Here is a 12,432-nt window from a genome sequence, read left to right on the forward strand (position 1 = left end):
TTGCCTGATTTGAGAGACATGCAACTCTTTTGAGCCTCACACATCTGGATTTTGAGTATGTAACGATGCATGAATCATTAGTTTTGGGTTCCACTGGTAGCATTTCTCACAACCCTACTATGCTGTAAGATTGTTCCTAGAACAAAATCCTTCCAGAAGCTGAACATCAGGAAATTTCATTTGAGTGCCACTTAAGTGCTGCCTTACCCACAATTTCTGCTGGGGTGCACATAGAGATGGAAGCAATTGATATGCTTCTGCACCACTTCTCTTGAGATAATTCAATGAAGCATGATTAGTAGATGAGGTGCTTGATCCTACAAAGGACTGAGCATCCGGCAACTCCCTTTAGCTTCAGTGTACATAGCACTGCACAGAAGGCCTGAGTCTCCATTGTCCTGTGTGACAGCCGCCTTCTTTGCTAACACACTGGGAATTGAACTGGGAACCTCGAGAAGTAACTTCATGATGAACTGCTATATCTCAAACTAAAGAACTCTGGCTAGGCTGTGACAGACGCATTCTCCGTGAATAGGAGCAGAGGGGGAATCTGTAACACACACTTACCGAGGGATTACGAGATTACAGCTACATCTTGTTTAGACATGTACACCAGTGCAAAGTGGTTGTACAATTAGAAGAGGAGGGATTTACACCCCTTTACACTTGTTATTTAAATGACTACACAAGGTGCAAGGCAACAGTGAAAGGCCTAAATGTGTTTATCCTTTTAAATGGAGAAAAACAAATACCAGAATATAAGTAAGTATCCTCTTTGTTTCATGATCAGAATACAACACATTTGAAAGTCATTCTAGTAGAAGCATGTAGAATATCTGTACCCTACACTTTACCATACCATACCTGAAAATAATATCTTATTATTGGGATAATTATAAAGGAGAAAGAAAAAGCAGAACACCTACTTGAAGTTCAAATTAATCCCTAGTTTCTGCAATGGCCCAGTTCCGAGGAGTGGGAATAAGGTTTGAAAGTACTCCAAAGAACCACATTGACACCACAGCTGCTGTTTTTAATATCCTGCCATGTAGGGTAGCTTCCTGAAAGAGACTAAAAGCCTCCGTCCATCTACTCATGTCAGATCCAAAGCAGGTGGCTGTCTCTTTTCTGAGCCATTTCCAGGGTTTCTTTTGGGATCCATCATAGAGTCAAGTGTTTTCTCCAGTGGGACTTACACCAATTGTTCTCTCTATTTATATCCAGTTAATTAAGTGATAATCCAAAAGTATCAGAGCATGTGTGAAATAACAACAACAACTCAGGCATACAGAACACAGATCAAGGAGTTTGAGCAAATGGGATTTTGTACCTAATGATACATTCTCCTTTATACAGGAAATAAAAATTGGAAGAAAATGAACTAAATTCATCGCTGGTGTAACTCCACTGACAAAAGTGGAGTTACATCAAAGATTAAGTTGGCCCCTACATGCAAATTCAGATCTAATTTCAGTGGGTGCAAATATCCCAGAAGTCTCTGGGTCAACAGGGACATAAAGAGTGATGTAAGCCAATGTCATGGCAGCTGTAGGCTGGTCAGAAAATGGGGCTAAGGAGCAAAAAGTAATTTGCACTGATGTTAGATTTGATTCTCCTTTACATTAAGGCCCCTCTATACTGCCAGAGTTGTGTGAGGGATCTTTGTGTAAAGGAGATGAGGCCTTTGGTATTCAGTAGTAGTGGAAAACAAGTATCACTTACCTGGGCCCAATAAGGGCCCAATTTTCCTCTGCCTCGGGTAGTCAGTTACATCTGCTGTTGCCTCTGCCAGTCCCAAAAATTCAAGAATCATGACTCAGGCCCGAAGGTGAGCAGGAAAAGTGACTAACAGGAAGGTAGTACTCTCCTTTCTCCTCTCATCTTTCTTCTTTCTTTGCCTCCTCCTTTCCTATTCTTTGCTCTGATCTTTTCATTTTTCTTCTTTTCCTTTACTTTCTCAATAAAGTACAATATAATGGAGATTTAATTGAAAACTGAATTGTTGGAGTGCTTTGGTTGCACTGTTGCCCTCTTGTAGGGGAAACTGGCCTCTGTAACTTAAGCATATGATGGAGTTTAGCTTTAAATTATAAATGAAAAAAAAACCCTCTTGCAACTCCTTTGATTTGTCATAAATCTTTTAAGAAACAAAGTGTCAGAAGAGAAAGTTACTTTTCTTTCCTAATTGACCCCATGCAGTGAATTTGAATCTGAGGTTCTCTAGAAGGCAATGTGTATAATTTTCCTTATTATTTCTTTTCCCTTTTATGTTTGAATTATTTATTTGTTGAAGTTACGATGTGTTAGAGCTAAAGGCAACTCTTCTCAAGCCAACTAGGACAACTATCTGTTGAGTCTAATTGCTTTGGCTATACTGCCATTAAAATCGCCCTACCCTATACTCAGTGACAACTGATTTAGAGCTAAGATCCATTCTGATAAAGAGCAGACAGAAAGAACTGCATGATGACTTGGGTGAGTGGAACTGCAGCATATCTTTGAGTCATTGTAAAACTGGGTGTTGAACCCATTTGTGGCAGCGGGTCAAGAATGCCTTCCACTAGACTTGGGTCTTGATCCTACAAACAAGTATGGCTATAACTTCACACAAGTGACTAGTGCCTTTGAGTTGAACAGAACTATTCACACTGGTATAATTACACAAGTGTTTAAGTGTTTTCTGTGTTGGGGTCTTAGCTCATAGGCAATGCAGGAAATCTTTGCTTCCGAAAATCCAGACTTCATTCTGACGTAACAGGGCTAAAGAGAGGACACAAATCTTCGACGCTTCATCACAGCAAAGGTTAAAAAAATGGGGGGGGGAGTGGATACAGAAAAAAAAGCGAAAACAAAAAAAACAGAAAAATGGCCACAATATTTCCTTTTTCAGTTAGTTCATGAAGAAATATTTGTTTTTTAAATCTGTAGTGAGTCATTTTTTCGATGAGCATGTTCGCTTTGCTTGTTGAGTCATGCCGTAGAAACATAATATTTGAGATGTAAAATAACTTATCAGCTTGATTCTTTTTAACTGACTAATATAAAAAGTTCCATTTGTTTTAGTTATTTTTTTAAGTAGTAAGGCATTTTGTTTGTTTGCTTGTTTAAAAAATCCTTTAGTGAAGATTAAGGGCTTATATTTTGAAGGGTCCTTGGGACAGGACTGAAAGCAATACCCTCAACAGGTTGAGACACCCTCTGCCACTGTCCCATTTCACTTTGTGTGCACAGCACACTACTCTCTGTTCACTTTCAAGCCATGTCTACACAGCAAATTACTGTGCATCAAGCCAGTGTGTGTATCTACAGCTCACCAGCTTGCCACATCAGACAATCCCATGTGGACACTACTACAGAGGACTGAAAGCCCTGAAGTGCAGCTTATTTTAATACTACTTCAGCCAAGACTTACACTGCTCTGTAGAAGTGTCTACATGGCACATTGCTGTGCAGCAAGCTGTTGTACTGTAGATTCAGACCCTGGTTTGCTGCGCAGTAACTCAGCATGTAGACAAGCCCTCAGTTTCAATTTCAGCTCTCCTGCAGCTGTTCCAGTTAAGTGCTATTTTCCAGAGCACTATTCAACAAAACTGTAAAACTAGCTGTACACAAATTACAGTTTAATACAGAGAAGAAAAGTCTGGAAAAGGTGTGTGTGTGTGTGAATCCCTGATCTCTTTTCTGTGATAGTAGCCTTACAGGTTACTCGTAACAATAGTAGGTAGAAAATTTTCAGATGGAAATATGTAGTCATTAGTGGTGTCTCTTTAAAATATAACATTTATTCATACAATAGGGTGTAGAAGTCATTTTCAACTGAATGAAACACAGTGCACATGGTTACAAACAAGCAGAGAGAATGTCCTACCCTCCGACAAAAAAAAGCCAGGGGTGGGACAGTTAAAACTCAGCAAGGTATTCTACACAAAGGGCCAAATTCCGTCAGCCTCACTTACATGGAGTAGCCCCTTACTCTCTGAGTAGTCCCATTGAAATTTACTACTGGCAGCATCTGGCTCTAGGTTTTCACTGCAACCTTTCAACAGGCAGTAGGTGCCTCTAACCTTGCAGAGGTGTCAGGGAGTATAACCTGGAGATGCCACAGAACTCCATCTCTGCAGATCCTATGTCCTTCTGAAATACTCCCCTGGTCTCTCACCATTTACAGCTCAGAAGCTGGCTGCCTTCAGTTGTCTCCCAAGAATATATATCCACCACACCTTAGACGTTGGTAAAAGGCAATTAAATGGGCAAATACTACACTTGGGAGAAGTGGCGGGAGGCCAAATGGCTGCTTCCCTGCAGCTCCATCTCACCCCAGCAACAAAGATACAATTCCTGGGTTTATGGCAGAGAGGCCTCTGTGGGAGTGGAAGCCTACAGTGGAGCTGCTGCTAACCTCCATGTACAATTTCACTCAAGAGGGGCAGTTTCTCTTCTCCATCTGCAAAGCTGAGGTGAGCATTGATCCTATCCTTTCAGCAATGAACTACATGAAGCAGTGGTTAAAAGCATGCTGTACTAAAAGCCAAGGGGGAGACTGATGGCTGTGCCATCACTATGGCCAGACCTGGGACCGAGAGGCAGTGGTTTGGGCCTCCCTTATTTAGGGCCTGTGGTGGCCAAATCATCCCCTGGTGCAAGATAGGGCAGCCAGAGGACTTCCCTAAACTGTGCTGCTGACTGCTACAGCCCTTCGCAGGCTTACAGCAGTGGAAGATTAATAGATCAGAAGAAACATCCTGGCCATGCTGCCTTGCATCCTTAATCTTCTCTGGCCTGCTTCTGGCCTGCCTTCTCTCTGCCCCAGAATGCCCCTTGCAGCAAAGGATCAGAGGGTAGCTGCCTATGCAGTATGAGCAGAGACCCCTGTACCAGTGCTAGTCACTGAGGGAGGGAGAGAGAAAGGGAAGGGGCAGTCTTACGCTAGTATGCTGATGCCAGGGGCTTATAGGGCAACTGAATCTGGCCCAAAATGGACACTTTTGTCCAATGGTTTACACAGACACCACAGTAAACAGTGGCATTCTCCAAGTGTAAAAGTAAATAGAAGGTTTAGAAGATACTTAGAAATAAGACCCTTCCATTCTGCCAGCACAACCAAACATTCAATCCATTGGGATCCTAATATGCTGCATTCGAGTTTAGTTAGACCCAATTTATTCATTTTTGTCTATGACTTGTACACTTTACATAAACACTTGATAATTTTTCAGCAAACAGTGCATTCCCCCCTTGCCAGTACCTACAACGACCCCCCAGTCCCCAAAAATACGTTCAAAATTACATGTTCTCATTTTGGAGAAGAAAATATTGTGTGCCTGATTAATGAAGATATGCACGAGCAAGCAGAATAAACCAGTAAAATGTAATTAAGCCTTTTAGCGCTCCAGAAAAAAACAGGAACACATAAAAAAGTAATGCAAACCACAGGGGTGCAGTCAGCTATGAGACCCAGTATCTCAGTGGGACTTAAAGGGACACTGTCAAGCCATTACAGCCTCATTTCATGAATAATAATTAAAAAGAAATTGATAGAAGACAAGAAGGCTTTTTTTTTTTGGAAAACTAAGAGACCCCTGTTACATTGTCTCAAGCAGGGGAAGGTCTGAAACAGATATCTGCCCAGTCTCCTTCCCCGTCTCCTCTCAGCTACAAACACCCACTAGAATCGTCTTACACCCCCTCCCATGCCAAGTTCTTGCATTATGTTTCACTGTTGCCCTGATCTCCCTAAGCTAGCTGAAAAATTAAACTGAGTAAAAAAAAAAGAAAGTCCCACACTCTCAGGTGCTCTATGTTGCTGCTTCAGATATTCAGGTTTTGGTCACTCTGCTCCAGGCACATATATGAAGCTAGAGACAGAGGGAGAGAGTTAATATATGTTCATTTTAGAACATAAATAGACTCTCCGGCACAAAGGGCAGATCAGCAACAAAAGTTCTTTGCAGAGAACATGCATTGAAAATTGCTGTTGCCCTCCAATAATTGTTAAGGTGGATTTGTCATTCCGGGTAAAGCCACTCTAAATGTCAGCATCTAGGGAGGGAGGGGAGCAAAAAGCAACAACATAACATACTGGGTAGAGATCTGTGTGGCTGTGCTGAAGGTTCAGACTGTTGTTGGCCTGGTTGGGAGTCACTACAAGAGTGTGCAGAGGAGGGGAGGGGAGAGGAGCCATGCATGAATTCATGCAGGAAACTTATGGGGCTGTTATGTTGCTGTGGTATGGTGCCATGACAAATTAATGGGTAGGGTCTTAGAGAAGACTAGGTGCATAGTAATGATCTCAGGGTATGCATGCATCATAAGGGTTAAAAATACAATGAGGCTTTATAATACAGGGGCTGTAATTATACTATAGTTACGTGGAAATTAGAATATAAATTGTAACCTAGGTAGTTGACCTTTTAGTTACAGGACAGTGTACAAGGTGCATGTATCAAAGTACAGCTTGAGAGTAATTATATTGGTGAGTATTTAAATATGAAACCAAGGGGGTAGTGGTAAGAAGTAGTTAAATTATATAGTTAAACTTCCAATTATATGAATTAGTGCTAATTATGGTATAATAGAGTATAACCCCAGTGTAAGTATCTTGTAATCACAGTCATCACAGTGCAGTACCTGTAATTACACTCTGGTTTATTATTAAGTGTAATGACAAAAGAAATAAAATTCTAGGAAATTCCTATGCCTCCAAATTCGTCCATCTGTTATTCTGTATTGGCATGATGCTCACTGACATGCGTAATATACGTCCCACCTATCTTTCTGCATCTCTCGTTGCAATATTTTTAATGCTGTTGCACCTAGTATTTTAAAATTAAGGTGAGATCGGGGTGAAAGTAAGTCTAGGGACTTACCGATACGGGGCTGGGCTGGGGCCGGCTCTGGCCCCCGGAAGTGGCGGGGCCTCGGGCAGAAGGGGCAGGGCTGGGGAAGGTCAGAGCCAGCCCTGGCCCACCCTGTACCAGCAAGTGCCTCCTTCCCCCTCCCTGGGGTAACAGCGGCAGCCAGGGCCTCTGGCAGCGGTTTAAAGGGCCCTGGGCCCTTTAAATCGTCCCCGGAGCCTGCTGGAGCCCTGGGGAAGTGGGGACGATTTAAAGGGCCCAGGGCTCGGCTGCCGCTACCGCCCCGGGCCCTTTAAATCACCGCCCCAGCCCCGCTGCTGCTACCCCAGGGCTCCAGCCCCGGGGCTCTGGCGGCAATTTAAAGGGCCGGGGGCTCCAGCCGCTGCTGGGAGCCGCAGGCCCTTTAAATTGTGCCTGGGGAAGCCGATCCACCCTGGTACGGCGCACTGGCTCTTGGCGGTACACTGTACCAGGGCGTACCAGTTTACTTTCACCTCTGGATGAGATTAATACACTTTTTTGTCATTTGGGTTAAATACCAATAAATCTCCATCTGTACCATCAAATCTAACAAGACACAGGTGTCCCCCCCGCCAGAAGAGGCAGGCATTTGAACCTTTGGGCACTTCCCATTTCTCTGTCTGAGCTGTATGTATCTGTCCACATTGAAGGAAATTCCATTCCATAACATTCTCCATACTTCCAATCCCTGGTCTCTCCCTTACTCCTCTCTCAAGCATCTAACATTTCTTTGTGGCAGAGAGGGGGAACTCCTGCCTTTTGGTTTGGGCGGGTCTGCAGAGGGACAGAGACCAGCACTGGTGTGAGTAATGTGACTTCCAGAGCATATGAAGATCGAGACCCCATCCTGGGATCAGGTCTACTCACCCCAGCTGTCTTCTCCCAACCACTTCCAATTATTTGTTGGCATCTCATTTTAAAACTGCATGAGATTATAAGTGAAACGTTTGCAGTCTCTTGTCTTTGTATGCCTAAGAAAGGGTTGGGGAAATTAGCTAAGCCAAGCAGTGTCTTTCCTCAGAGCTTTCCCATGTAGCCAGTGTGGTGTGATGTGTGCTGGGAGACAGGACAAGCAATGAGAACAAGCTGTACCTCCTGCTAGTGGTGGTGCCCTTAAAATCCCAGTTTGCTTTACAGGTGACAGATCCCTCCCCAGCTCCCAGTTAACTTCCAGCCCCAAGTTCCTTTCGGAGGTGAGCACCTCCCACCCCCAAACTTTTTCCATTGCATGTTATTGATTCCCCATCCAAACTCCATGCCTTTATATACCAATTGTCGGTGACAACTGGCACTTGATGTATTTTACAGATACCATGACAATAAATATTCACTACAGCATGCAGTTATTTTTGATATTTATTCTCACAGTGATTTGAAACATGGTGGGTTATGGCCACATAGGGTTATGTTCCTTTGTCCCAGTGGTATGCCCAAAGGTTAGTCCTGACTGGATGCTGCATGTAATTTGGGGTTCACTGGGAGAAGAAGGTTGAAAACGATTGCATTACAGTATTGTGTGCGTGCATGAAGAATTAGAACTAAGCACTTCACAGTAAAAAATAAACTGTAATTTATTTAAAAACAAATGTGAGTCAAGTAATTTCACTTAGAGAATTTCTCTGTCTCTCTTTGCAGTGGTACATAATCCAAGTTTGACTAGTTTCAGAGACGATCGAAGAGAAATGTGAGTGAATTAATGCCCGTGAGTGTCTGCAGCTCAATCTATGTAAAATTAAAATAGACATCTTAATTACATTGGATTTTTATAAGGCTTGCTATTTTCTTTCCTTAATATGTGTTGTTCCTTAATGTGTTGGCCTTACAAGACTGAATCACAATGTGCATTTCACTTCTAATGTTTCTCACACCTTTTGCTTATGCACCATTTTACTTTATCAAATATAAAAAGACAGTATTATGAAGCAGAAAATTCATAGAAAGATTGTCTTCACAGTCCACTCATTTTAACGGAATTATGTATACTATTATCACCATAATACTACTAATGCTTACAGTGCTTTTAAGCTCTAGATCTAAAAAGATCTTTGCAAGAGTGGAGAATCATAATTATTCCCATTTTATGGATGGGGAAATTGAGGCACAGTGAGTCAAAGCCCAAAACTTTCCAACTTGGGTATCAAAAGTTAAGCAACTTCATTCATATTTAGGCACTTTAAAAATGGCCTGATTTCCAGATATGCTGGGCATCCAAGGCTCCCAAGGAAATGCACCCACAATTTGCATAAGTGTTTGCAGCACTGTCCATGAGAACACTTGCCATATCATGACATTCATTAAGATGCTTGGGAAAGGGAATCTAGTGCAAATTTCTGGTTACATTCTCACAGAAAATGATTACTAATTACTTTTGCATCATCATCATTATTATTTATTTATTATTTATTTTATTATTATTGTATATTACATTTTATATTTGTCATATATTATAGCACCCAGAGGCCCCTGTCGGTATCAGGGCCTCTTTGCTAGGTGTTATACAAACACATGGGAAAAAACTTGGTCCCTGCCTTGAGCACAGCATTCTGCATACAAGTTGCACAGGGTTACTGTGGCCAGGCCAAGTAACATAACAGCATTGCTCATGTTTAGGACAGAAATGATAGGAATGCCTGCTGTGAAAAATAATTGAAAAGGAAGCTACATTTAAAAGTAATCAAATTACTTCTTAGGGTTAAATTTTTAGAGCCAATTTCTAGCCCTGCTTACTCTGCAGCACAGAGTCCTGCCAAAACTTCATGGCTTGGCCATGCTCCATGCCTGTGGAGTACTACTGGAATTTTGAGTAGAGCTGGATTCTCATAGAATCATAGAATATCAGGGTTGGAAGGGACCTCAGGAGGTCATCTAGTCCAACCCCCTGCTCAAAGCAGGACCAATCCCCAATTTTTGCCCCAGATCCCAAATGGCCCCCTCAAGGATTAAACTGACAACCCTGGGCTTAGCAGGCCAATGCTCAAACCACTGAGCTATCCCTCCCCCCCTGAGGAGGAGGAGGAGGGGGGGGGGATCACTTTTACATTGATATAACTCCATTGACTTCAGTGGAGTTCCTCCTGATTCTCACCTGTGTTAGTGAGAGGAGAAGCAGACTCAGGATGGCTCCATGGCTGCTCAGTCCTGACTCCTATACAGGGAGTGCAATCTGTAGCTCTGTTCCTAGGGTGCTTTGTTATGTCATTGGGGGAGGAAGTTGCCTTGTTCTGTACTTCCACTGCTCTATGGAGGGTGTTGGAATGGGAGGCTGACTCACAGCTGCAGGGATCCAAAACGGGGTTCACATCTGGAACTATCAGCTAAGAGAGGCACAGGGTTTATTAGGGCAAAGAGTCCCTTCTCAGGGAGCAGTAGGAGAAGAAAGACCACCTTTCCTCACCCCACCACAAACAGCTCGTAAGTGGTTTGGGTTTGGCTTTTGTTGGTGGTGTTTTAAAGATCTTACTATTGAGCCTCTCTCTGCTGTGCCAGCTCTACTGAGGTTACTGCACCAAGCCTGTAGTAAACTCTACAGACCCTGTACAGAGAAAGAGGAGGAGGCTCTGAGGGAGGAAGCAGAGAGCCCATTTGCATGACCTCCATCCCCACTCCATCTCCCAAGTGGTTTTGCAGTTCCATCCCCTAGACAGACCGTGCACCCCCTGCACTAGCCCTGAATTGATCATGACTGGTTGGAGTTGCGTAGAGCTGGATGACATGAGACAGAGGGATTTTCTGCACCATGTATCCCTGCAGAATGGTAGGCCAGCATTTGGCCCCCCAAAAGTAAGAACGTGATTGTGCTGAGTAGGCCCAACCTGTAGCAAGGGGGCAGTGCTGAGCTGCACTGCCCAGAGGGAAAGCGTCGGGAGATAGCAGAACGTTCCTGGGTGTGCTCAGCTGCACGTCCACTGCTACACCTTTTTGTGGCTGGTGCCTATGGCAGGCAGAAGCACAGCCCTGACTCCTCCCCTCCCTCGCCACCCTGTGTTGGGGGCACTGGGCACCCCAAAGGGAGTAGGGAAAAAGAGCTAGCTTCAATTCCCAGAGTGCAGGGACTTACGTGGGCTGCACAAAGAAGCTTCTTACATTGTTGCCCCTACCTCACCATGCACTTGTGCAAAGAATCCCTGTGACAGCTGTTTACTTTAAAAAGTGAGCTGATTTTATGTATCAAGCTTTTGCAATGAGGTATTTTTAAACACAGTGTCAGTGCAGATTCCTTATGGTGTCACTAGGAGCTGTTCTTAAAAAACAAGTTAAAAATGTTGACATTGACGTTAAAAACAAAGCGGAAATGTTCACATAAATTAAGAGTTTGAGTTTCAGCAAAACAAAGAAAAAGACTCGTAAGAGGTACAGCTAGGCACCTTATAATCAGATATGAGAAATGTTCCAACCTTAACGCCTGGGGTACCGAGGTGCTGCATTCTGGCATACCTACCTATCGAACTTCCTATGCTGAGACCATTACCGGGATAGATGAGTGCTTTTGTGTCATGTATCCTATGCTGGCAGTATCTAGGCACAGCAGAGTGAGTTAACAATGGAGTGACACTTCCAAGCGGGTCCCTGGCTGCTACTTTAAAATTGTTTCATGTGAATAATATCTTCAGAGTGGCCATTTCTGTTTCAGACAACAGAGCCACACACCCCCACAGCTGACAGCTACATCTCTCCCACTATAGAATACATTAAAATGTTGACATTCACTGTGCAGAGTTGTTAAAGTTATCATGGTATTTCCCATCAAAGTATAGAGAATGCCACAAATAAAGTGATAAAGGTAAATACCACAAAGTGGTAAATGTCAAGATTTTAATGGCACCCACTGTAGAAGCTGTTTTAAACAGCTATTTTCCAATGAAAAATTTCACTGTTTACTCTTCTGGTTCTTGAAAGTTGATAGGCAGTGTTTACTGAAATTAATTGTACAAAGCCACCAGCTGAGAGGTATCACATAGAGCAGCCCTTATATACCCCCCTCTTCCCCGACAAACAAATCTTTACATTTATCCTGATCACAAAAGAACAGGCTATCATGGCTGATATATATTCATAGATTCTAAGGCCAGAAGGCACCTGTGATCATCTTGTCTGACCTCCTCCATAAGACAGGCTATAGAGTTTCCCCCAAATAACTCCAGGTATGCAGGAGCTCAGCTAATGGAAATAGGTGTGCTAGCTCCTTTGGGGCCTGATCCAATGGTCATTGAAGTCAAGAGGATGTTATCAATTAAATCCAAAGGAGCTTTGGATCGGGTCCATATACTGTCCCTTGATTAATGGTACTTTTGACCCTTGTTTCCTTAGAGGTGGAGCTATAATACTCAGTTTAAAGACTGTTCTAGAATGGAGGGAAAACTACGACAAATGGAATAGTTAATTACTGATAAATAATTTTCCCTTTTTGGATCCTGCCTTATGGCTAAATTGAAGTGCATAGGGGCACAGGAATATAGGATTTTCCACACTGGATTAGTTCAGTCCAGTATCTTAACTCTGACTGTGGCCAGGTGATTTCGAACGTGGTGCAAGAGACTTTGCAGTGGATAAATATGGA

The 12,432-nt window shown here is 43.1% G+C and overlaps 1 protein-coding gene across 8 annotated transcripts in view; it reads left to right on the forward strand.

The window, feature by feature from the left end:
• Positions 1–12,432, forward strand: part of LOC140910243 (alcohol dehydrogenase 1-like) — a 339,057-nt gene that overhangs the window by 244,253 nt on the left and 82,372 nt on the right. For 5 of the 8 annotated variants that reach the window (XR_012158490.2, XR_012158491.2, XM_073340733.2 and 2 more), the window contains exon 2: positions 8,511–8,577. Coding sequence is in view for 3 of the 8 variants with exons in the window: in XM_073340733.2 (XP_073196834.1) it covers positions 8,572–8,577 (6 nt within the window). In the remaining 5 variants the exon portion in view is untranslated. The remainder of the gene's footprint in view (positions 1–8,510; positions 8,578–12,432) is intronic. The other 3 variants (XR_012158494.2, XR_012158493.2, XR_012158492.2) reach the window with 1 other exon arrangement.

The sequence above is a fragment of the Lepidochelys kempii genome, chromosome 4, assembly GCF_965140285.1.
Source record: "Lepidochelys kempii isolate rLepKem1 chromosome 4, rLepKem1.hap1, whole genome shotgun sequence".
In the NCBI taxonomy this organism is placed as follows: domain Eukaryota; kingdom Metazoa; phylum Chordata; order Testudines; family Cheloniidae; genus Lepidochelys; species Lepidochelys kempii.